General features: G+C 35.3%; 1 protein-coding gene across 1 annotated transcript in view; it reads left to right on the top strand.

The window, feature by feature from the left end:
• Positions 1-23,901, top strand: part of PTPN12 (protein tyrosine phosphatase non-receptor type 12) — a 101,331-nt gene that overhangs the window by 17,252 nt on the left and 60,178 nt on the right. Inside the window, exon 2 of the mRNA XM_027071741.2 lies at positions 22,556-22,664. Coding sequence (XP_026927542.2) covers positions 22,556-22,664 — 109 coding nt within the window. The remainder of the gene's footprint in view (positions 1-22,555; positions 22,665-23,901) is intronic.

Raw genomic sequence — 23,901 nt, 5'->3', positions numbered from 1 at the left:
AAAATTTTTAGGTGTGCACCTTCTTGATACAGTTTCATTAATTTATAATTTTATACATTATTTATACAACTGTGTAAAATTTATTATTGTAAAATACATATTAAAAATTAGGATGAGATGAAGCCTAAACAAATAATATACGTAAATTTAAAAAATATTTACTAATGACAAAGTATAATTTTTAGTAAAATTATAATACTTTGTAAAAATCTTGATTTTAACACTTTGTGATATAGTGATTTGAAAGACTAGCTCTGAATATAATGGCTTCCCTGGATTGAAAAGATACCTGGGTACCTGGGTGGCTTAGTCGGTAAGCATACTACTTTTGGTTTCAGCTCAGGTCATGATCTCATGGTTTCATGAGTTCAAGCCCCATATGAGGCTCTGCTCTGTCAACTGGGAGCCTGCTTGAAATTCTCTCTCTCCCTCTCTCTCTGCCCTTCCACCACTTGTGCTGTCTCTGTCTCTTTCAAAATAAATAAATAAACTTAAAAAGAAAAAAAAAAGATACCTGACAAGGATACATAGATCCAAATGGTTTATTAAATCATCATGCTTATTATTTTTTTTATTTTTAATGTTTATTTATTTTGAGGGGGGGGGAGAGCATTGGCAGGGGAAGGGCAGAGAGAGAGAATCTCAAGCAGCCTCCATGTTGTTAACACAGGCCTGATGTAGGGCTCGAACCCACAAACCATGAGATCATGACCTAAGCCAAACTCAAGAGTCAGATGCTCACCCAACTGAGGCACCCAGGTGTCCCTCATCATGCTTATTTTTATTTATTCATTTAATAATTATTGAATGCCTACTGTTACCAGGTATTATCCTAGACCCTGAAGACTACAACTCCTCATTGAACATACATTCTATTGGTAAGAGAAAATAACATCGTACACAAGTAAATATAACTAGGTCAGATATTAAGTGCTACAGAGGCCAGTAAACAGTAAGGAGGAAAAAAAGTAGAGTATATCAGTTATCTATTATCACAATAATGTTGTATATCAACCACAAAACCTTAGTGGTATATAATAATATTCTTGGGGCACCTGGGTGGCTCAGTTGGCTGAGCATCTGATTGTTGATTTTGGCTCAGGTCATGATCCCAGGGTCCTTGGATAGAGTCCTGCATTGGGCTCCATGCTGAGCATGGAGCCTGCCTAAGACTCCCTCACTCCCCTCCCTGCTCTTCCCTCCTACTTGCGTGCGTGCGCGTGCACACACACACACTCTCTCTCAAAAAAAATACGTGTATATATGTGTGTGTGTATATATACATATATATACATACATATATATATATATATATATATATATATATATATATACATATTTTACATGCCATTGGTTTGTCAGCTAAGCAATTTTGCTGCTCTTGTCTGAGTTCATTCGTATTTCTGAGGGTTGGCTGGCTGTCAGTACATCTAGCCTGGCTGTGGCTGGGATGACTAGGATTGCTTGGCACTATACTATATGTTTCTTATTCCCCAGTAGACTATCGGCTGTGGCACGTGGCTGTTGCAGAGGTGCAGCTGAGGGGGAAAGTACGCAAGTTAGAACTGGCACACTGTAACTTCCATCACATTCTGTTGACCAAAGCCAGTTACAATACCATTTCCACCTCAGAGGGTGGGGGAATAGATTCTATCTTGTAGGTCAAAAGAACTGCAAAGTCAAATGTGGGTTTAAAATATGGAAGGATGAAAAATAGGCTTTGAATAGGATCAATCTACCATTATCACAGGTATAGGAGATACTATTACAAAAGGTGGTGAAGACATTGAACCAAAACTTGAAATGAGGTTATCTGCGAGGAGAGCATTCCAGGTAGAGCATTAAAGGTTCCATGGACCTGAGTTAAGAGTGTTGAAGGAATTCTGTGTTTGAGCAGAATAGGTGACAGAGAAGTGGATTTGTGGTAGGGTTGGAAGTTACGGCTGACTAGGTTCTTGTAGGTCATTGTAAGAATGGCTTTTACTCAGGGCACCTGGGCGGCTCCGTTGATTAAGCATATGACTCTTGGTTTCATCTCAGGTCATGATCTCATAGTTGGTGAGTTTGAGCCCTGCATCAGACTCTGCTGACAGATTATCTCCTTCACTTTCTGCCCCTTTCCTGCTCGCACTTTCTTTCTCTCTCTCAAAAGAAATAAATAAACATTAAAAAAAAAAAAAGAAGAAGAATGGCTTTTACTCTAAGTAAGATGAGAACCTTACTCTTGGTAAAACCCATGTTAACTTTAACAGGATCACGTGGCTGCTGTATGGAGAATAAAATGTAGAAGGGTAAGGACAGAAGGAGAGACCACTTAAAGCTTTCCACTAGTTGAAGCAGAAGGGCCTGAAGACAATGAAAAGGGATAAATTCAGAAGGCATTCTGAGGTTGCATTCACAAGACTTGGTCATATTGGAAGGTGAGGAAGAACTCATCTAAGCTAACTTGGACACTAAGTGATAGTAATGAGATAGGGAATACAGGACGAAAGATGAATCTGAAGAGTTGGTTCAGTGGTAGATGTACTGAGTTTAGGTCTCAGGTCAGTGTCATGGTTGGCCCTCTAGATTGTAATTTTTTGTGTGTGTATGGGTTGATTGTGGAACTCATGGAAGAAGATGAGATTTCTGAGGTAAAGAATATATACTGAGAGGGGTGCCTGGGTGACTCTGTTGGTTAAGTGTCTGCCTTTGCCCCAGGTCATGATCTCAGAGTTTGTGAGTTCGAACCTTGTGTTGGTCTCTGCTGTCCGCACAGAGCCCACCATCCCCCCCCCTACTCCTCCCCCCACTCACACGCTCTCTCTCTCAAAACACACACACACACAGAGAGAGAGAGAGAGAGAGAGAGAGAGAAGAATAAAGAGAAAGGAATACAGAATGTTAGAGACACTTAAGTGCCTGTGTGAGGTTGATAAACTCTCAGTGCTTGCTAGAGTTAGGAGCAGAACCTGGAAGGTGGTGTAGAGGCCAAATGGATTGAGGATTTTCAAAGAGAATTTGAATTTAAACCTGGATTTGGTGATTAGGAGTCCTGGGGTTACCTTGTCAAAAGCACTGAGAAGAAGGTATGACAGATTTGCGTTAAAAACTTTTTTCTTTTTTTTTTTTAGAAATGGAAGATATTGAGTTTTAGGCAGTTGTTAATAGGAAAGAATAGATTTTATTTTATTTTTCAAAGCAGTGGGAGAATTGCCCTGTTTGTGAAATCCCGTCATACATAGGAGTTGTCCTGAAAGGTAAACCTCCTATAGTCATTTCAAGGAAAAAAAACTGGGGAAGGGAGTGATTACAAGTCAAAAAGCTAATCTGTTGATTTTGTTTATTTTCTCTCCTCATTTAACCCTGGATCCCTTCTTCCATTTCTATCCTCTGTGCTGCCACTGTTGTGCTGCTGTTTACATGGCATTCTATCACAAAAGCAAATGGTCGTCCATTGCAACCAGAGCTGGCTTAAAGCCCAGAGATTGTGGAATCCAGGAAATGATTTTAAAGCCCTACAAATGTTGAGGTGGTGCCAGTTTGTGCTTAATGAACTCTCATACTTCTCACTACAACCAGATGAGCAAGATATTATGTCCATTTTGTAGATGAGGAAACAGATGGCCAATGTTGTCCTTCAGCATGGTAAGAGCAGTGGGAGCAGTAGACCTCAAATAGTAGGTAATGCCATGCAGAACTTTCCTCTTTTAAGGTGCATCAACGTATATGATATGGCAGAAAACTGTTGATGAAATACAGGGTTTGACAAAGTAAAGGTTTTCTCCATGTTTGCTCCCATAGCACTTCGCATCTATCTCGATTATAATTCACCATATGATATTGCAGTTATATATTTATTTTCTGTTTCTATTACTAGGTTGTAAGGACTTCAGTGACCAGAGATCCAGAATCAGAGATTCTGAGATCCAGTGGCCTGAGTCTGTCTTGTCTTTATACTTCGGTACCTAGCCAATGGCTGTATGATAGGTGCTTGGTAAATCTTGTTAGATAAATTAGTCACTACAATATACTTGCAAAGTATGTTTATCAGATAACACAAATAATGATGTGTGTGTGTGTGTGTATATATATATATAATGCTATATATCTTGTTTATATGATAAACTCTGCAGTAAATGTCACTAGGTCCTTTACATTGGATCCTCAGACTAATCCAAGTCCTATTTTTACAGATGAGGAATCTGAACTTGCCCAAGGTCACATGGGTAGTAAGTGGAAGCACTATTCCAACTATAAAACTTATGCTATTCACTATTATGTTTTATTGCCTCTTTCAGTGTAGTCATGGATGGCACCAGCAGCATGATCATCCACCCCTAATTTGACAAAGTGGCAGAACTTTTGAAATAAGTGTTTGCCTGACACCTAGAATTTGTTAACATATCTGTTGGCTGTCAACTATTTGTTGACATTCTTCACCTTAAATACAGTTGAGTGTGGATTACACATGTTAGTGTCCCATGTCTCTTACCATGGGATTCTTTTTTAAGTTTATTAATTTATTTTGAGAGAGGGAGAGAGAGAATCCCAAGTAGGTTCCGTACCACCAGCACCAAGCCTGACATGGGGCTTGATATATGAACCATGAGATCATGACCTGAGCTAAAATCAAGAGCCAGATGCTTAACTGATTGATCCACCTAGGTGTGCCACGTGTGAACCATTTTTAAAAATTTTTAATTAATTTTTTTAATTTACATCCAAGTTAGCATATAGTGCAACACTGATTTCAGGAGTGGATTCCTTAATGCCCCTTACCCATTTAGCCCACTCCCCTTCTCACAACCCCTACAATAACCCTCCGTTTGTTCTCCATATTTAAGAGTCTCTTACGTTTTGTCCTCCTCCCAGTCTTTATATTATTTTTGCTTCCCTTCCCTTATGTTCAGCTGTTTTGTATCTTAAAGTCCTCATATGAGTGAAGTCATATGATATTTGTCTTTGACTAATTTCGCTTAGCATAATAACCTCCAGTTCCATCCACATAGTTGCAAATATGTATATATATATATATATATATCACATCTTTATCCATTCATCCATCAATGGATATACATGTGAACCATTTTTAATCACACATGGGAGGTGACTTCATCTCTGCAAACTTATCAATCAAAGCATTTCTGTTCATATGTCTTTAGTACTCTACTATTTAGTGTATATTTTGATAAATAATATTTAATAATCTACTGATAATATGATCGTATGTTTTTAAAGTCTCTTATCAATGTAACAACTTCGCTGAAAGATAAAATTCTATTGAAAGAGTGTAGCGTTAATTTAGTATGTAAAAGTAAGGCAAATAGGCTCATTTTCAGTAGAGATGGGGAAATAATGAAGTACACAAAGAACTAATGCAAAACTGAGGACAATACTACAGGACAAAGTGCCAGGAGGATTCCCTTTTTTTTGCAGCTTTGTTTTACTGTGGTAAAATGTACACCATTTTAACCACTTGTGAAAGTATACAGTTCAGTGGCATTAAGTACATTGACATTTTTGTACAGTGAGGATTCCTAAAAGAGAAAAGTCATATACTGTTAGGACAGTCATGGAATGCTTTATAAGAAAGGATTTTTAAAATGAATCCATAAGGATAGGTGAACTGTGGTGGAGAGACTTCACAAGTACAGGGAACTCTGTGTAAACAAATGAGAGTGGGAATAATAAATGGACTTTAGGAAACAGCAATTAATAGCATTAACTAAATAAGAGCAGTAAAAAAAAATAGCACTTATAGAAATAGCTAATATAGTAGAGTGGTTGGTGAATTTATAAGTATTTTCTTTAAATTTTTTTTTAAATGTTTATTTACTTTTGAGAGACAGCGTGGGCGGGGGAGGGGCAGAGAGAGAGGGAGACACAGAATGTGAAGCAGGCTCCAGGCTCTGAGCTCTCAGCACAGAGTCTGATGTGGGGCTTCAACTCACAAGCAGTGAGATCATGACCTGAGCCAAAGTCGGATGCTCAACTGACTGAGCCACTCAGGTGCCCCTATAAGTATTTTCTAAGACAACAAACAAGGAATAGGTTAAAATACTGTGAATTTTTAGAATAAATGTTAGGTCAGTTTTCCACAGATAAAAGTAGATTTGGTCTGTGTTCATGAAATGTTCTGGTCAGCAAAAGATTTATAATTAAAGCAATCAATGTTATTTGGTTATAGAGGATATGATCTAAAATAATTTAACCCCAGAGATTGCCAGTGTACCCACACTACACATTGAATATTAAGTGTTGTATGTCCCAAAGAAGTCAAGCTGATGGTGTAGTATTGAGTCACACTTATGTCCTCATCCTATTAGAAATTAGCTGGATACCTAAGAATTGTTACCTCACAGAGTAATGCAGAAACATACCACTTTGCCTAAGACTACTTTTTTTTAGTATAAAAAGTAGCTGAATCATCAGATTTCTTCATTTTATTTTATTTTTTTTATTTTCTTCATTTTATTTTAAAATAAGCAAGTTCAAAAAACTACCTTATTTGGATAAAATTTTTTTTTAATGTAATAAATAGTTGTTTAGAGGGAGTCATTATGTTGATGTAAAGAGGTTGATGAAAACATCATTTAGGGGCAAAGGTGATTCTGAATTAGAATACTTTTTCTCCTGACTTACCTTTAAAGCACAAATATAATAATAAAGATCAGATTTGACCTCATTAAAAAAAATCTGTAATATAAAAGGTAAGCATATAGATTTAGGTAAAATATTTTCAACACATATATCAGTTGATGGATTATATAAAACATGAGTAGCTTCTATATATTGATAAAAACACTCCCAATAGAAGAATGAGCATATATTATGAATGGTAATTAACAGAAGAAAAATGCAAATAATTACCGAACATGGGGAAAAGTCACCAAACTCTCTAATAATTCGAGAAATATTTAATCAACATTAAATTTTGTGGGGGTTCACTAGATTCCACCAAATTTGGTAAAATTCAAAAATTGATCATAGCAATTGTTGGTAAAGATAATAGAAAAACTAGCATTCTTGATCTGTTGACAGAAAGGTAAAAGTGGTGAAATATTTTTCACAAGGCAGTTTGGCTACTTCTAATAGAATTGATGTGTATATTCTGAACCAGCATGTCAACCTCTAGGAATCTTTTCTTTACAATATTTGCATCTGTGCATAAAATCGTATGTCCAAGTATGTTCATTGTAGCAGTTTCGTGAAACAAAATATCTATTAATAAAGAAGTTGAACATGGTTGACTACTTATAAGGAAAGAAATACTGAGGAGAGGGAGTTTGTTTTTTATTTTCCAATTGTGTGCAAAATAGATTTAACATAGCAAACCTAAAACTGCTATCCTTAGAATGGCATGCTTGCAAGATTGGCTCTTGGCTAATCTCTGGGAATTTACACCTTTGGGAGAGTTCCCATCATTCCATGATAAGAGTAGCTTACCATACCTTTACTGTATGAATTTAATGTATTACATGTTTAGATTATATATGTATATGTATATACGTAAGGCATACACACACATATATACACACACACGCACATCTCTAAGGATATGTTGATGAGTTTTTTTAAATGTGTGTATTATGTGACCCATTTATTTTGCACATTTTTTCCCTGGTGATAAAAGATTGAAAGCTTTCCTTGGTGACATTGTAGGTAATATAATAAAGAACCGAATAAAAGGGGTTTAAGTGTGTATCTCCACTTATACAGACTATATTATTTCAACTTAGTGAACTAAGTGTGTTATAACTATTATAGTAGAATGCCAATTTTATTGATTATGTGATATTCTGAATGTGGTTATCAGTTACCATTATGTCTAAAAAACTTGCCATGCTTGGGGTGCCAGGGTGGCTCTGTTGGTTAAGCGTCTGACTTCAGCTCAGGTCATGATCTCACCATTCGTGAGTTCGAGCTCCACATCAGGCTCTGTGCTGACAGAGCGGAGCCTGGAGCCTGCTTCGGATTCTGTGTCTTCCTGCCTCTCTGCCCCTCACCTGCTCATGCTCTGTCTCTCTCTCTCTGTCTCTCTCTCTCTCAACTAAACATTAAAAAAATTTTTTTGTTTTAAATTCTTGCCGGCTTTGTTTAATATATAGTACATGGAAGACACTAGGCACTTTCAGGAAATAAAGAGAAGTACAAAAGATTGTCTCTGACAGACAGGGAATTGTAATCTTTTTTGATAGCAGCTGTGGTAAGGATGGGTTAAAACATGTAAACAAATGATGGATATAAAAGGCAGAAATAATAAATGCTACACAACCAGGATATACTTTTGGAATGTATGCTATATGAGGTAGGGATTTTGTCCCATTTACCACTATATTTGTAGCACCTAAAAGAAAATCTGGCACATAGGATAGGTTAGGAGAAAATGATATGAGATCATTCATTCTAATGAGGGTGATAATTGAATCTCACTCTTTTACGATAAATGTCTGAATCTAGTATGTCAGCAAACTGGAAAAGTAGATTTTTTTTTTTTTTTTTTTTTTTTTGAAAACCGTAACTGGTCATTCATCAGAGCTATCTAATGTTCTATGAATGTTGTGTGGCCTGGTAATCTGAGATACTCAATGACATTACCCACAACTGGCTTGTACCCTTTCTATAACTGGATTGGACATTTATTTTTTAAGCAAAGAAGAAAGGGTTGCTTTTCATTACAATTTTTTTTAATTGTGGTAAAATTCAAATACAAAGCTTAGCATCTTAACCATTTATAAGTGTACAGTTCACTAATGCTAAGTGCATTCATGTTGTTGGGCAACCAATGTGTATAACTCTCTTCATCTTGCAAAATGAAAACTCTGTCCTCAGAAGTCCCATTCTCCTCCTTTCCCTGTCCCTGTCAACCACCATTCCACTTTTTATTTTTAAGACTTTGTAAGTACCTTATTTACTTACAATATTCTAGTTATTTCAACTAGAATAATGTTCTCAAGGTTCATCCATGTTTTAGCATGTGTTGAAATTTCCTTCCCTTTTAAGGCTGAATAATATTCCATTGTAGATGTGTACCACACTTTGTTTATCCATTTGTCCATCAGTGGACATTTGGTTTACTTCCACCTCTTGGCTATCATGAATAACGTTGCTAAGAACATGAGTGTACACGTTTCTGTTCAAGACTCTGCTTGTAATTCTTTTGGATATATCCCCAGAGGTGGAAATAGTGGACCATCTGATAATGTCAAGTTACAGTTTTTTGAGGGACTGCCATACTGTGTTCCGTAATGGCTGTACCATTTTACACTTCCACCAGTAGTCATAAGGATTCCAGTTTCTCCACAGTCCCCCTACACTTACTTTATTTTTTTGATAGTAGCCATTGTAATGGGTTGTCAGATAATATGTCATTGTGTTTTGATTTGCATTTCCCTGCTGATTAGTGGTGTTGAGCATCTAATCACATTTGTGTTCGTTATTTGTATATTTTCTTTGGAGAGGTATCTACCCAGTGCTTTGCCCATTTTTTAATTATGGTGTTTGGTTTTTTTGTTGTTGAGTTGTGGGAGTTCTTTATATCAAGATATTTTTATATATCCGTCTTTAGCAGAGAGAAGCATCAGTTTATAAAAGTTACCAATTATAATAAAACAAAATTTATGATTCATTTTTAAAGTAAAACGCTCTTATGCAGGATAGTTATGTGGCATCATATTTCCAGTTTAATTAATAGTTCTTATAATCAGCTGAAGTTTCAGTTATTTATCATTTTTCCTCATAAGACTGTTAAACATGTTGACATATCTTCTGCTTGACTCAGTAAAGTTTCATCTTTTTTTTTTTTAATGTTTATTTTTGAGACAGAGAGAGACAGAGCATGAACGGGGAAGGGCCAGAGAGAGAGGGAGACACAGAATCTGAAGCAGTCTCCAGGCTCTGAGCTGTCAGCACAGAGCCCGACGTGGGGCTCGAACTCACGGACCGTGAGATCATGACCTGAGCCGAAGTCGGACGCTTAACCGACTGAGCCACCCAGGCACCCCAGTAAAGTTTCTTCTTAAAGTATATTCTCTTCAGTGACTTTGACCCCAGTTTCAAAAGCTGTCAAAATATTGCATCTTTTATTTAAAATTTTTGCTTCTTTTGTATTTTTTTCTTAAAAAGTAAAGAAACCTGGGGCACCTGGGTGGTGGTGCAGTTGGTTAAGTGTCCAACTCTTGATACTGGCTCGGTCATGATCTCACAGTTTGTGAATTTGAACCCCACATCAGGCTCTGTGTTGACAATGCAGAGCCTGCTTGGTATTCTCTTTCCCTCCCTCCCTCCCTCCCTCCCTCCCTCCCTCTCTCTCTTTCTCTCTGCCCTTCCCCCGCTGTGCTCATGCACATGCACAGGCTCTTTCTCTATCTCAAAATAAATAGATAAACTCAAAAAAAGTTAAGAAACCCATTCTAGATTATATTTTAAGTTATTTTTAGTCATGTATTTCCTCTATAGCATAAGTTTGTATATTTATGTAACATTATTTGCGTTGGGTTTTACATGTTGGAAGAAAGAGGAACACTGTTTATCATTATTACAAAGAGATATTTGAAGATCGAATCATGCCCTTGGTAACTTGGGGTACACATATCTTCATTAGTAGGGTGGCCTGGCCTTCAGGACTAAGTCTAAAACAATGTCAGAATCAAATACTTTTTGCAAGGAATCTGAATGTTTAGTATAAAAAATAATCTCCAATTCATTTCTGAAGAGAAATAAACTGAAACTTTAAGAACAATGTATTTGTTTAATTACCCAGGTTTAGGTTTAAATTTTTTTTTTGAGTCTTTCTTGACCTTGGGTTAGAGTTATAGAAGTGACAGAGTTTAGACTTTAACTCTAATCTTAGCTTACTAATTATTCTCTCTCTCCCTCACCATTTTCTGCTTACTGTCTTCTTCTCTTAAATATCCAGTCTTCCAGATTCGTTGGCTAGCTTCATTAGTGTGGTTTGGACATCAAGTCATGTTAAAAACTCCATTTTTTATCTTCTTTTAAAAATTATTTAATTTTTATTTTTGAGAGAGAGAGAGAGAGCATGAGTGAGGAAGGGGCAGAGAGAGAGAGAGAGAGAGAGAGAGAGACAGAATCTGAAACAAGCTCCATGCTCCAAGCTGTCAGCACAGAGCCTGATGTGGGGCTTGGACTCGGCAACGGTGAGATCATGACCTAGGCTGAAGTAGGACGCTTAACAACTGAACCACCCAGGTGCCCCCATTTTTATCTTTCTTATTCATCATACTTACCTATCCTTCCCTGAAAAAGCTGTGTGCTAAGTTCACTGGCACAAGTTTCTAGTAGACCTAATTGTGATTTATTTGTGTTACCCTGTGTAGACCAGATTCTGCAGTCTTGTTATGCTTGACTCTGTCAAATTAATGTTCTAATGAGAATGTCTGTAGTGAAGAACAGAGGCTGAGTAAGACTCATTTTGAGGAGGATGGATATTCCTTATTACTGGATGGGACTGGATGCCTTGGTTAGCATGCTCTGATGCTGCTAATAATTCCTATTAACCTCCTTTTAAGGATTTTTTATAACTTTTTAATAAATTTTTTATGAATTTTTTTATAGCTTTGTTGAGGCAAATTCACATATATTGAGATTAATTCGTATATACCATAAAAATGCACCTCTTTAAAATGCGTATTTTGGTGGTTTTTGGTATAGTCACAAAGCTGGCATCTGTCATTACTATCTAATTTCAGAACATTTCATCATCAAGAGAAACCCCATTCCCATTACCAGTAACATCTTATTTCCCCCTCTCTCCAATACTGTGGTAACCACTAATCTACTTTCTGCCTCTATTGATTTTCCTATTCTGAACATTTCATATAAATGGAATCATATATGCTTTTTGTATATCTTAATATAATGTTTTCAAGATTGATCTGTTGAGTATGTTATCAGTATTTCATTCCTTTTTATGGCTAAACAATATTCCATTGTATGAATATACCATATTTTGTTTATTCATCATTTGACAGACATTTGAGCTGTTTCCCATTTTGGCTTTTATGAATAATGCTGTTTTGAACATTTGTGTACAAGTTTTTATGCAGACTTATGTTTTCAGTTCTCTTGGGCATATACCTAGGAGTGGAGTTGCTGGGTTATATGGTAACTCTATATTTAACCTTTTGAGGAGTTGCCAAACTGTGTTTCTATTACAAATTTAAAACCTAATAATACAGACAAAAGTTTGACAATCTAACGTGACTTTATCTCTGCTTAGTCTCTCCTTTTTGAAAAATGGTAATGATTGTATTAAAGTAGATCCTTCATTACACTTAATTTTTTATATCTTAAAACATAAATACCTTTTATTAAACAAGAACATTTTTATGCATTGGTAGGAAAAATTGGCACAACAGACCCTTCAATAGTAATGCTTTAGTTATTACTAGACTTGGGGAGTTGAAATGAGAAGGTGCAAAAATACAGTTTGTAAACTTACTCTGGTTTGCTAGGTAATTTTCAAGCTTTTGGATATATATAACAATTAGCACTTATGTGGTTTCTGTGTAGATTAATAATGGAAGAATTAGAACATTGATGACAGTTTATTCTACCATTTTAGAATTTGGCTTATGATTTGTCTAATGGGTCTAAATAGACTTGCAATGTACAGTTAAAAATTGCTTTCTGAGTTTTTTAAACAGGAACTGGAGCTGGTAATGAGCACTGTGATCTCAAATATCTCACTCCAGTATGGCACCAAATCTTAGGGTACACACAAAATTTGACTAAATTGCTTTTTTTTTTTTGCTATATTTTTAAATGTTTGTTTATTTATTTTGAGAGAGGGGAGAGGAGGGGCAGAGAGAAAAGAAGGAGAGAGAAAATCCCAAGCAGCTCTGTCTGCACTGTTAGCGCAGAGCCCAGTGTGGGGCTTGAACTCACGAACTGTGAGCTGAAATCAAGAGTCAGACACTTAACTGACTGACCCACCCAGGTGCCCCTTAAATTGCTTTTTAAGAATAAAAATTTGGCAGTGTATTTGAATATACAAGTAAAGGTAATTTGGTGTCTGCCAATTCAGCCAATCTGAAGCAGCTAATGAAAATTTTCTGTTAAATTCCTCATCTATTAATAAATCTTACATACTCATGTCAGTTTTTCTGTATTTAATTTTTTTTAACATTTATTCATTTTTGAGAGACAGAGACAGAGTGCAAGTGGGGGAGGGGCAGAGAGAGAGAGGCAATTTGGTGCCATACTGGAGTGAGATATTTGAGATCACAGTGCTCATTACCAGCTCCAGTTCCTGTTTAAAGAACTCAGAATCCAAAGCAGGGTCCAGGCTCTGAGCTGTCAGCACAGAGCTCAGTGTGGGCCTCGAATTCATGAACCACAAGATCATGACCTGAGCCAAAGTCGGATGCTTAACTAACTGAGCCATGCAAGCACCCCTCAATTTTTCTGTATTTAAAGGTATGCTCTATGCTAGGTGCTATGTAGGGTGCTTTACATGCATGGTTAAAAAATGCATTTCTTCTGCCTTTACTCCTTGACATGTATTAATTAATGTAATTAGTTTATCATATTCAAAAAGTAATTATTACATAAATAATGTTAATTATAGTATTTATTTTGTTATGCCCACTAAGTTTGTTCTTTTCCCTCATTCAAAGGATTTCTTAAATCTTTTTATTTTTAATTGAAACAGTGTAATTAAAGGAAAGAAAATTAAGTAACCTGTATCCTATATGAAAATAACTTTCTGTCCCCATCCTAGAAAGTAAAGGCCAGGTTTAGGATATACTTACTGAGGTGGATTCTTCAGAAATTGAAATTGATGGGGTGTGAGAGGAAACAAGTCAGATAGATAAGGGGGGGAAAGCCCAAAACTACTAGGAGTTCTTAAGGCTGAAGAGGTAAGGAGGGTAGAGGTGCCATGAAAAGAAAGAGACATAGAAGCATTTGAAAAGTCAGGTAGATTTCTTTTTATCTAGTTAGGTTTGAATTGCTTTGGGGGATGTTCAATAAGCAGTTTGAATATGGAACTAGAAGTGAAGAGAAAAGTCAGGATAGAAATAGAAATTTTTGGATCTTCATAAATGTACTTGTTAAAGTCACAATAGGTAGGGGATAACCTTGCTAAAAGATGAAATCTGAGGAGAGAACAGTTCCCTAAGAGAATACAACATTTAGGATTTGGGAAGCAGAGGAACCAGAAAGGAGTAATTAGCAGGGTAAAAGGAAAATCAAGGGACCCTTGCTTGCTTCATGGATCTAAGAAAGGAGTTTTTAAAAGGGGAGGATCATCTTTGTTAAATACTCAATAGGAGTTAAGGCTTTGAGATTTTGGTGTCATTTGGATATTTTTGGTGACTTCATAAAAGTTTCAGTCGAAGTGGTAAAGGGAAGAATGAAAATTTTAAGGGGTTCAGGAGTTAATGGTTCACTAGGAAGTGCCAGTTTCTCTTTAAAACTGTGGTCTGTTGACCACAGCTTTGAAGCAGTGTAGCCTAGCAAAAAATAATTTATTTCCATATAGTGGTAAATATGTATTGAACTCTGTTAAACTTCTAAGGTGACTCTTCCTGTGCTGTATTTGTTTTTGCAAAGATAAGTAAAAATTCTGTAACCATGCTATTAATTTGGGGGTCTTCCTTAATTTTTTAGTTGGACAGTTGATATTATTATGGCTTAATGTGTTAAAGCTGGAGCTCAGTATTCTCAGTTTTACTATATGGTTCATAGTCTATGTTATGGAATAATGAGGTTGGTGATAGATTGCTTTGGAACACTTTAAGAGTCTGGGCTTGGCAAAGTATTTTCCAGTGTAAACTAAAGGGTAATGGGGACTGAAGTGACAGTGTTTGCTTAAATCAAGACACATTACCAGATAGATGAAGGGTAGCATGGTCAGAGGCCATAGGTGTAATACCCAAATTTTGGAATTTTTGAGCAATTTGCTGTGGAGACAATGGAACAAAACACTTGAATTTGGGATTGACCTGTAAAATCTGGAGCCAACAGTTTCATGAGTTAAATGGTTAGAGGACCAGAATGATTGAGGAAGAGATGAAAGAAAAAGTAAGAACTTGTGTGTAGAAACAAAGTAATCAAACCTGGGAACTCTTTTCTTTTCCATTTGTTGTATTAAATATCTTCATTTCAGTAACATTAGTATATATCACAAAACTATTGTCCTCGTCATTCAAATGGACTTCTACTTTATTTCCACAAGAATATAATTTGGAGGTAGAGAGAGGATAAACTTGCATACATCCTCCTAACTTACTTCCATCTTGAGAAAGCACTGCATTTTCTCTTCTGACCCAAGAGCAGGAGGCTTTCCTTTAAGAAAAATTTTTGCTTGCTGTCTAGGCTGTGCAAAAAACGATTATAGACTATTGTGAATTTTCTATAACTTTTATTTTCTTTTAGTTTTTATGCTTGCCATATTTATTATTTTAAAATATAAGTCTGTAGTGCAGAGGTTTATTTTAAAACAAGTTCTCAAAATTAAGGTCTACTGCTTACCCCTTCAGAAAGGGTTATAAAGGTGCTACATTGAGTTCTCCTTTGCTAGTAATTGATGGATATAGGAATTGAATCCCAGCTTCTCTGACTCAAAGCTGTCCCATTGTGAAGTGATAATGAAGTGTAAGAGGGCAGAGAAATTTGTTTCATAAGTATACTGGTCAATTCTAATTTGTATTCATTTTCTCTGGACATTAACACTGGAGAAGATCTAAATTACTACTATTTGTCATGGGTTATGCTGGTAGTAGCTGGTATTAATAGAATAAGAAGACAGGATGTGCATTTTCAGGGAATCCATGTTCTGATGGCATATTAACTGTTGTAAATTGTGCTATGTTCTAGATTAGACGCGTATATAAAGGGCTGTGGGTAGCGATGAGGAAGCACTTTGGGAGGAAGTGGAAGATGGAGGTTGGTGCCCGGAGTAGTCTCAGGAAATGTTTTAGCAAGACAATTTCTGTAGTGATCTGGAAGAAACCAAGGAGTTTGTTTGGTGTATACTACTAGGGAAATAACTGAAGCATTGAAATCAACAAGAACAAAGAATAAAATCTTTTTGTTACCTAAAGACCCATATGATTGGCCCCTACTTCACAATGTGTCCTTTACTATCAATCCTAATGGCATAGCTTTGGTATCTGAAAAAGAATGGCAGACAAGTTAGTCTGTTATACAGCAGCAGGTAAAGCATGAGCAAAGATAGGAAGATGAATTTTGAAAGGCAGAGTTGCATATTTTACACTTAAAGGTAGGCATTGCAGATGTATAGTTTAAAGACCTTTTGGTTTTTTTAGTTGCTTGTAACAGGTATCAGTAATATGCATATTTTTATATAAATAGGTTTGTAAAGATTTAAGAAAAGCTGGTTAGAGATGGTATAGTTTTAGTGGAAAATCCTATGATTTTACTACTTGTTGCTGTTACTTTGTATTTGGGCTTAAAAAATATTTTGACTTAATGATCATACAACTTGTATGGTAGTAACAGGACAGTTAAATATTTCAGGTATAAAACCAGGTGAATCTCTTCATTTAACAGTTATTATTTAGTCCCAACTGTTTGCCAAGTTCCATACCTTTTAAAATTCGGATAAATTCTCCAGTAATTGCTTCAGAAATTTTTCAGAATAGTGGCAAATGCACTACTATTTTATGCGTTAGGTATTCTTGTATTTTGCTGCAATATAACTTTTAAGCTTAAAGTATGATTTCATTTTGATTTCACCTTGAAGTACAGTTTTATGATTTGTATATTCTTGTGTGCATATTTACTAAAATTATTGTCTTTTGGAACTCATACTGTTTTTTAAGTGTTGACATTGAGGAATTTGGCACCATAGTGTGTGGCCTGGTAATAGCAAGAGAAGTCTTGAGCTCCAATATTTGATTTATTTATATTCCATTTTATTCCCAAAAGAATTTGAGTTAGCTTAATTTCCATTTTAGCTCTATTACTTTTTGTGTCCATTTTTTCCTTAATTGTCCTGATATAAAATCCAGTCAACAATTAAGTTTAATACTTTTCTTGTCTCAATGTATTATGAATTCTAAGTGTTCAGTGAATCTGAAGAGAATTAGATATATTGTAGACCTGAAGCTAACACAACTTGATGATGGATTGGATGTTGTAGGAGAGGGTAAAGGAAGGAATCAAGGATGATTCCTAGCTTTTAGGCTTGAACAACTGTTGAATGGTAGTGCTATTTGGACATGTTTGTAATGCTCATGAGACACCCAGTGGACAGTCCGGTATACAGCTGTTTGACTGGACAGATACAACAAACAGCACACAATGCATACTCATTAGCTTAAAGTCTTTGATAAACAGTGAAACTGTTCTACCTTGTTAAGGAACTCAAATCTTGACACACAAATGGATATCTAAAAAGAGCATAGTTCTATTGCATGTGACTTTTAGAAGCCTTTGAGAATAAGTTTATTGATTTAGGGTTAAGGAAATATAATTTTTGTGTTTTAAGAAATAGAGGAGTGCCTGGGTGGCTCAGTCGTTTAAGTGTCTGACTCTTGGTTTCAGCTCAGGACATGATTTCACGGCTTGTTGGGTTTGAGTCCCGCATTGGGCTCTGGGCTGACAGTGTGAAGCCTGCTTGGGATTCTCTCTCCCTCTCTCTCTGCCGCCCTCGACTTACGCTGTCTCTGTCTCTCTCAAAATAAGTAAATAAACTTAAATTAAAAAATAAAGAAAAAAAGAAGGAAAGAGAAAATAATTTGGAACTTTAAAACAAAGTGAATATTAAATTTGGGTTTTGTTTGTGTTAAAAATTATAATGTATTAGAGGGGCTCCTGGTGGCTCAGGACAATTAAGCGTCTGACTTCAGCTCAGGTCATGATCTCACGGTTTGTGAGTTTGAACCCTGTGTCAGCCTCTGTGCTAATACCTCAGAGCCTGGAGCCTGCTTCAGAGTCTGTGTCTCCCCCTCTCTCTGCCCCTCCCATGCTCATGCTCTGTCTCTCTCTGTCTCAATAATAAATGTTAAAAAAATTTTTTTTAAATTATAATGTATTAGAGACATCTGTATGACTTGTCTAAGAAAGCTCAATAAAGAAATGAATTACCCATTTTTAATGTTATTTGCATTAGATCTTGGTCATATACATAATTCATTGGTCTCTAAAGTCCAATAAGATAGTCTCTGCCTTCAGTTTTATAGTTCAGTGGATGAGACATATAAGATTGAATCTCACAAGTGGTAATAGGGTAATGTATTATTGAGTATTCAGTGCTGGAAGCTGAGGAGCTGTTAAGGAAAGGTTTGAGAAAGCTCCACAAAGGAAATAACACTTTAGCCAGAGTCCTACTATTAACTCACCAGCAAGAGTAAAAATTGTCAAACTGTGATGTTGAGGAATGAAGGGTTGCTTGTGGCAACGGTGGTGGTAAGTGATTCTACATGGCTGAAGCATCAAACTCTAAGTAAGAGAGTGTTATAAAAAGAAGCTAGGAAACTGGACAGGCAGCATTCAAAATGTGTTATAATTAAAAAAGGAATTGGTAGTTTCTCTTGGAGCTAATAGACCCACTGGAGGATTTTTAAGTGAGGGACTAAAATTTAAATGATCAGATTTGCCTTTTAGGACAGTAATTCTGAGATAAGAAATTATTTAAAAGAATTTATTTTGTGACTTTTTCAAGATGTTTAAGGATAGACAATTGGAAATCTTTCTTAAAGGCCTTTAGTTTTGTTTGCATAAAGAAAAGAAAATATGACACAAGGTTTGGTATTTATAAGCCTATGTAAATATGCCAGTTAGCTATATTTTTGCCCAGTTAGGATAGTCAATGATTGAAAGTACTTTCTTGCTTTAGGATTATATTAAATAATTGTTAAGCTTAATAAATGAATTATTTTATTAGTGTTTTCCTTAATGCTATTTTCACACAGTCTGTCACATGCACTCTACTTACGAATAAGATGCCTTAGTATTTACAACATGTTTCTCAATTAATTAATTTCCTAGTAATTAATTTCACTTAGAGAAAATGGAATTGGTGGTCAGGAAGTTAAAATGAAATTGTATGTGTAGATACTTCCATTTCATGTAGTTAAATGAGGTTTGGTGCTATCTCTACTTCAAGCACTATTTGGATGTTAATTACGATATATTAAAAGAACAAAATTTTTTGTCTAGGCCAGCATTCAAATCTTATTCTAAATTTAATTTAACATGTAAGCATTTAATATGTTCTAGGGGTACAAGGCCTTAAATATCAATGTGACTATAATCTTGTACTCACAGAGCTTACAGTTTAGTAGGGGAAGTAAAGTGTATTCTTTTTATATATTTATCATAAAGAGAAGGAAGTGGTGTTTTAAGAATGTGTATAAAGTCTAAACAGAACTCAGAAGGGAAAGATTATTTTTGCACGAGAGACATAAGAAACTTTGATGGAGCCAGGACTTAAAAGATGGATAAGATTTGGAGGCTTGTTTTCTGAGTGTGGGTATTATCCTCATATTAACTTTTTTTTTAATGTTTATTTATTTTTGAGAGAGAGGAATACAGAGCGCGAGCAGGGAAGGGGCAGAGAGAGACACACACGGAATCCAAAGCAGGCTCCAGGCTCTGAGCTGTCAGCACATGAACTGTGAGAACCCATGAACTGTGAGATCATGACCTAGCCTAAGTTGGACGCTTAACCAACTGAGCCACCCAGGTGCCCTGATACCTTTTTGATACATTTGGGTAGAATTTTTTTGATGTTGATTTTTTTTTTAATGTACAAAGTTTTTGTTTTTTTTTTTATTTTTATTTTATTTTTATTTTTTTTTCAACGTTTATTTATTTTGGGGACAGAGAGAGACAGAGCATGAACGGGGGAGGGGCAGAGAGAGAGGGAGACACAGAATCGGAAACAGGCTCCAGACTCTGAGCCATCAGCCCAGAGCCTGACGCTGGGCTCGAACTCACGGACCGCGAGATCGTGACCTGGCTGAAGTTGGACGCTTAACTGACTGCGCCACCCAGGCGCCCCCAAAGTTTTTATGTTTAACAGATCATCTTTGTTTTATTTATACTACACCAGAGATGAGTATTTCTGATGTGTATGAAACTTTTTAAGTACACTACTTCTGTAGGCTTATTTTAATAGAACATTCTTCATGGGAAGCTTGAAGTAGAAAGCATTCCATGCTGTGCTAGGCTTCAAGAAAACTGGATATATAAAAATTCAGACTCCAATGAGATACTTATTTGTACACAAAAGTGTTAAGTTTTATTATATGAAAAAGGAAGTCATTTCACATAAAATCTTTATTTTGCCCATTTCTCAATAACATAATTCATCATGTGAAAAAAGAAATGCTTGGAGTGATTGCAGCAGATATTCCAGAAGTGTATTTATATTTTATAATTAAATACATCCCCTCTTCCTTTTCTTTGTAGTTCTATAATTTTTTCAGTGTTTATTACCTAAGTTACATTCCTTTTCCCCTGGTGTTTCTGCAAATATTTAGATTGATATCCTTCTGTAGGTCACATTCACATACAATATTTTGGAATGTATTAAGATACTATAAATAACAAAATTAAAATCTTTGTACAAAAAAACATTATAGAGTCTAATTATATATGTAAGATGTATATGTGCATAACTGGGAAGATCTTTGTTAATGTGGATTAAGAAAATCATGAGCAATCTTTTCTATTTTCCTTTAATTTTTGTAGCATTTATTTTTATTTTTTTAAGTTTTATTTACTTAAGTAATCTCTACACCCAACATGAAGCTTGAACTGATGACCCTGAGATCAAAAGTCTCATGTTCCTCTGACTGAGCCAACCAAGCACCCCTTAACATTTAATTTTTTGAATAGGCAATACATTTATATAATCTAATAAGTATGAAATGGCATACAGTAGTTTCTTTCTCATCCATTTCCTATAGCTATTCATTTTTCTTCTCCATAGACAACAACCTTGTTAATAGTTTCTCTTCTAGAGATATTTTATGCACATGTACAAAGAAATGCAAATAATATTTTTATTCTTAACACCAACAGTAGTATATTATATACACTGTAGTGTTCCATGCTTTTTACACTTAATATGTATTTTGAAGTATTTCCATATCACTATATATAAAGAACTTTCTTACTGGTTTTCAGTCATTATCATATTTACTTGTATAACTGGAATGAATCTATTTAGTCAGTCTTCTATTTATAGACTTTTTTGATTGTTTGTAGTCCTTTGCTGTTTTAAACAATGCTGCAATAAATAACTTTGTGCATGATATATCATTTCACCTGTGCAGGTGGATTTTAAGAAGTACAATTCCTGGGTTAAGGGGATATATGTATTTAAAATTGCCAAATTACCCTCGTTAGGGGTTGTGTTAATGTTTTCTTCTGCCAGCATTTTATTAAAGTTCTGGTTTTCCCACATCCTCACCAACAGCCCATTTACTTTCAAATATAATTTTTCCCCTATCCTACTTTGAGAACTTTATTACCATAGAAAATAGCATCATAAATGTGGGGAATTTAACTTCAGCATTGTGCCAGTGCAGAACAGGATTCTAATAAGTCTTTTCATCTTACTGAAAAAAATGTGTATTCCTGATTTAGGTCTCTAAGAATTGTCATGATAAAGTTTAGTGGTTTTTCAAAGAAACAGAAGACTCACTATTCTATGTATAATCTGTCTGTGATTTAAAAAAATGTTTCACTGCTTAAATATCAGCATCACAAGTTGTAAAAGTAAAATGGTGAAAAAGTTAAATGTTACCAGACTTTGTTCATTTCATTTGTATTCAATAATTTGTTGAATAGTAAAACCAAAATGCCTTCAATATGTCTTTAAGCCTGGAAGAAAGTAGGCTCCTTTGAAATTAAATTTCAGCAATGTAGTTGAGTAGTGAATTTAAACAATTCACAATGCTGACTTTCAGTGCTTCTGAAAGCAGGAAGTGTATTACTGACACGCAGAAATATTCCAGCCCAAAGAACATCCCTACTGCCATATGTGGTAAGAATTTGTCACTAACTCACAAACCACTTCTGTAATGCAGTGAATAAGCAGAATTGGTCTTTGTTAGACATTTCCAATTCAATATGAAAGAACTTTGTTTTGTAGTGTCTTATAAGTAATTATTAGCTTATGCCTTGGAAGGAGCCTGGCACATCATGGGTGCCCAAGGTTTATTGAGGGAAGGAATAAAGAAACTTGTACATAATCTTTTATGCATTATTTACTTGGTTTTAGGGACCCATAGTTAAACACTAAAATTACTTGAGTAAGTTAAGGACTGAGTTAAATATTCTGACTTAGCTTATTAATGATGTCTTTAAACAAATTTCTTACTTTTATTTTAGTGTCCCCTTTGAGTGCTATTTGGAATATTAATTTTATGTTTGCACTTAGGGTAAAAAACAATTATCCTTAGGGTTAATTATTAAGAGAGAGGGAAATACTGTGAGCTTGGAAAAATAGGAAAGTGAGTTATAAGGAATTGGGGTTAGCAAAATTCAATAAAGAGCTATTTGTAAATCATTAAAATTTTGAAAATATTAACGTTTGTATAAACTTAAATTTTTTTGTTTGTATTTTAAGCGATTAAGAAGATTGTCTACCAAATATAGAACAGAAAAGATTTATCCTACAGCCACTGGAGAAAAAGAAGAAAATGTTAAAAAGAACAGATATAAGGACATACTGCCATGTAAGTTTGAAATGCCCTTCATAGAACAAATGGAAATGTTAATAAGTTTGTATCCTAAACTAGTTTTATTCTTCCTAATGAGTTTGATTGTTAAGGAGTTAGTACCTCTTTTGTAAGGTACACTATAAGATAATAATTTGTGATTGTGCTTCTTGTTCTTCCTTCTGAAAGTAGTTTTTGTTGTTTGCTTTTTTTTCTTTAAGCATCACAATTATTCTGATACTTACTTTTAAATACAAAAAAAAAAAAATCCAAGTAAGAATATCTTTTGTGGACTCCTGTTCAAAGAAGTTCTTTTGTTAAAATAAAATAGATAATTCAGTAAGTATAATGGAATAAATTTTATAAAATGCCAAAAATATTAACTCTTATCTATTGCCTGTTCACAATCAGAACATTAATTATGCATGAAAAAGTGAACCATAAGGTGGTTCATGCCTGCATGTCTGCTGTACTCAGTAGTCTAAATATGTATCTCTGAGAGTATACCTTAGACTGATAGCATTATATTATAATAATATAACTGTATTCTTAAATAGCATGGTTTTTGGCAGAATACCTTTAACTCTAAAAGCATGCATACTTCCATGTGTCCTATTTTACAGAATAAAAACTTTACATCATGCATGCTGTCCCTTAAAGCTGCCACTAGTCTTTTTCTTTCCCTTCAACTGTCTTAAAACAGCTCCATTCCATGACACCATTCCCTCAACTCTAATTCATTGTTTTCTCCAGCCTTATTGAGATATACTTGAAAAATTTGTTTTTGTTTTTTTTTAAGCTTGTTCTCTCTAAAATGTCTTTGAAAAAATTTCCAGTGATTTTCTTCATGCTGGATTTGGTGACTTTCTTCAGTGTTTACCCCTTTCTGTTAACTATTTTGATGCCATTGACTAGTCCCTATTTCTGAAATTTTCTTCTTCCGTGATCTCTTTCTTTCAAATGACCTCTTCCCTCTCTTGTCCACTTCCCTCTCTTTCTCACTGTCTTCTTTGCATACATTTAATCCTTCATCTTTTTCTTGTTGTTGTTCAACTGTATTCTCAGCTGTGGGATCTGTGGGTGGCCAGTATTAGCAGAATTACTAAGTGGCAAGTTTACATAGTATAATGGCGAAGAGTTTTGACTCTGAAGTTCAAATCCTGCTTCTACCACTTGCTATTTATATGACTTTGGGGGCGCCTGGGTGGCTCAGTCGGTTTAGCGTCTGACTCTTGGTTTCAACTCAGGTCATGAT

Source organism: Acinonyx jubatus, chromosome A2 (assembly GCF_027475565.1).
Source record: "Acinonyx jubatus isolate Ajub_Pintada_27869175 chromosome A2, VMU_Ajub_asm_v1.0, whole genome shotgun sequence".
NCBI lineage: Eukaryota > Metazoa > Chordata > Mammalia > Carnivora > Felidae > Acinonyx > Acinonyx jubatus.
Note: the sequence above shows the minus strand (reverse complement) of the source record. Positions and strands in the feature narration are given on the sequence as shown.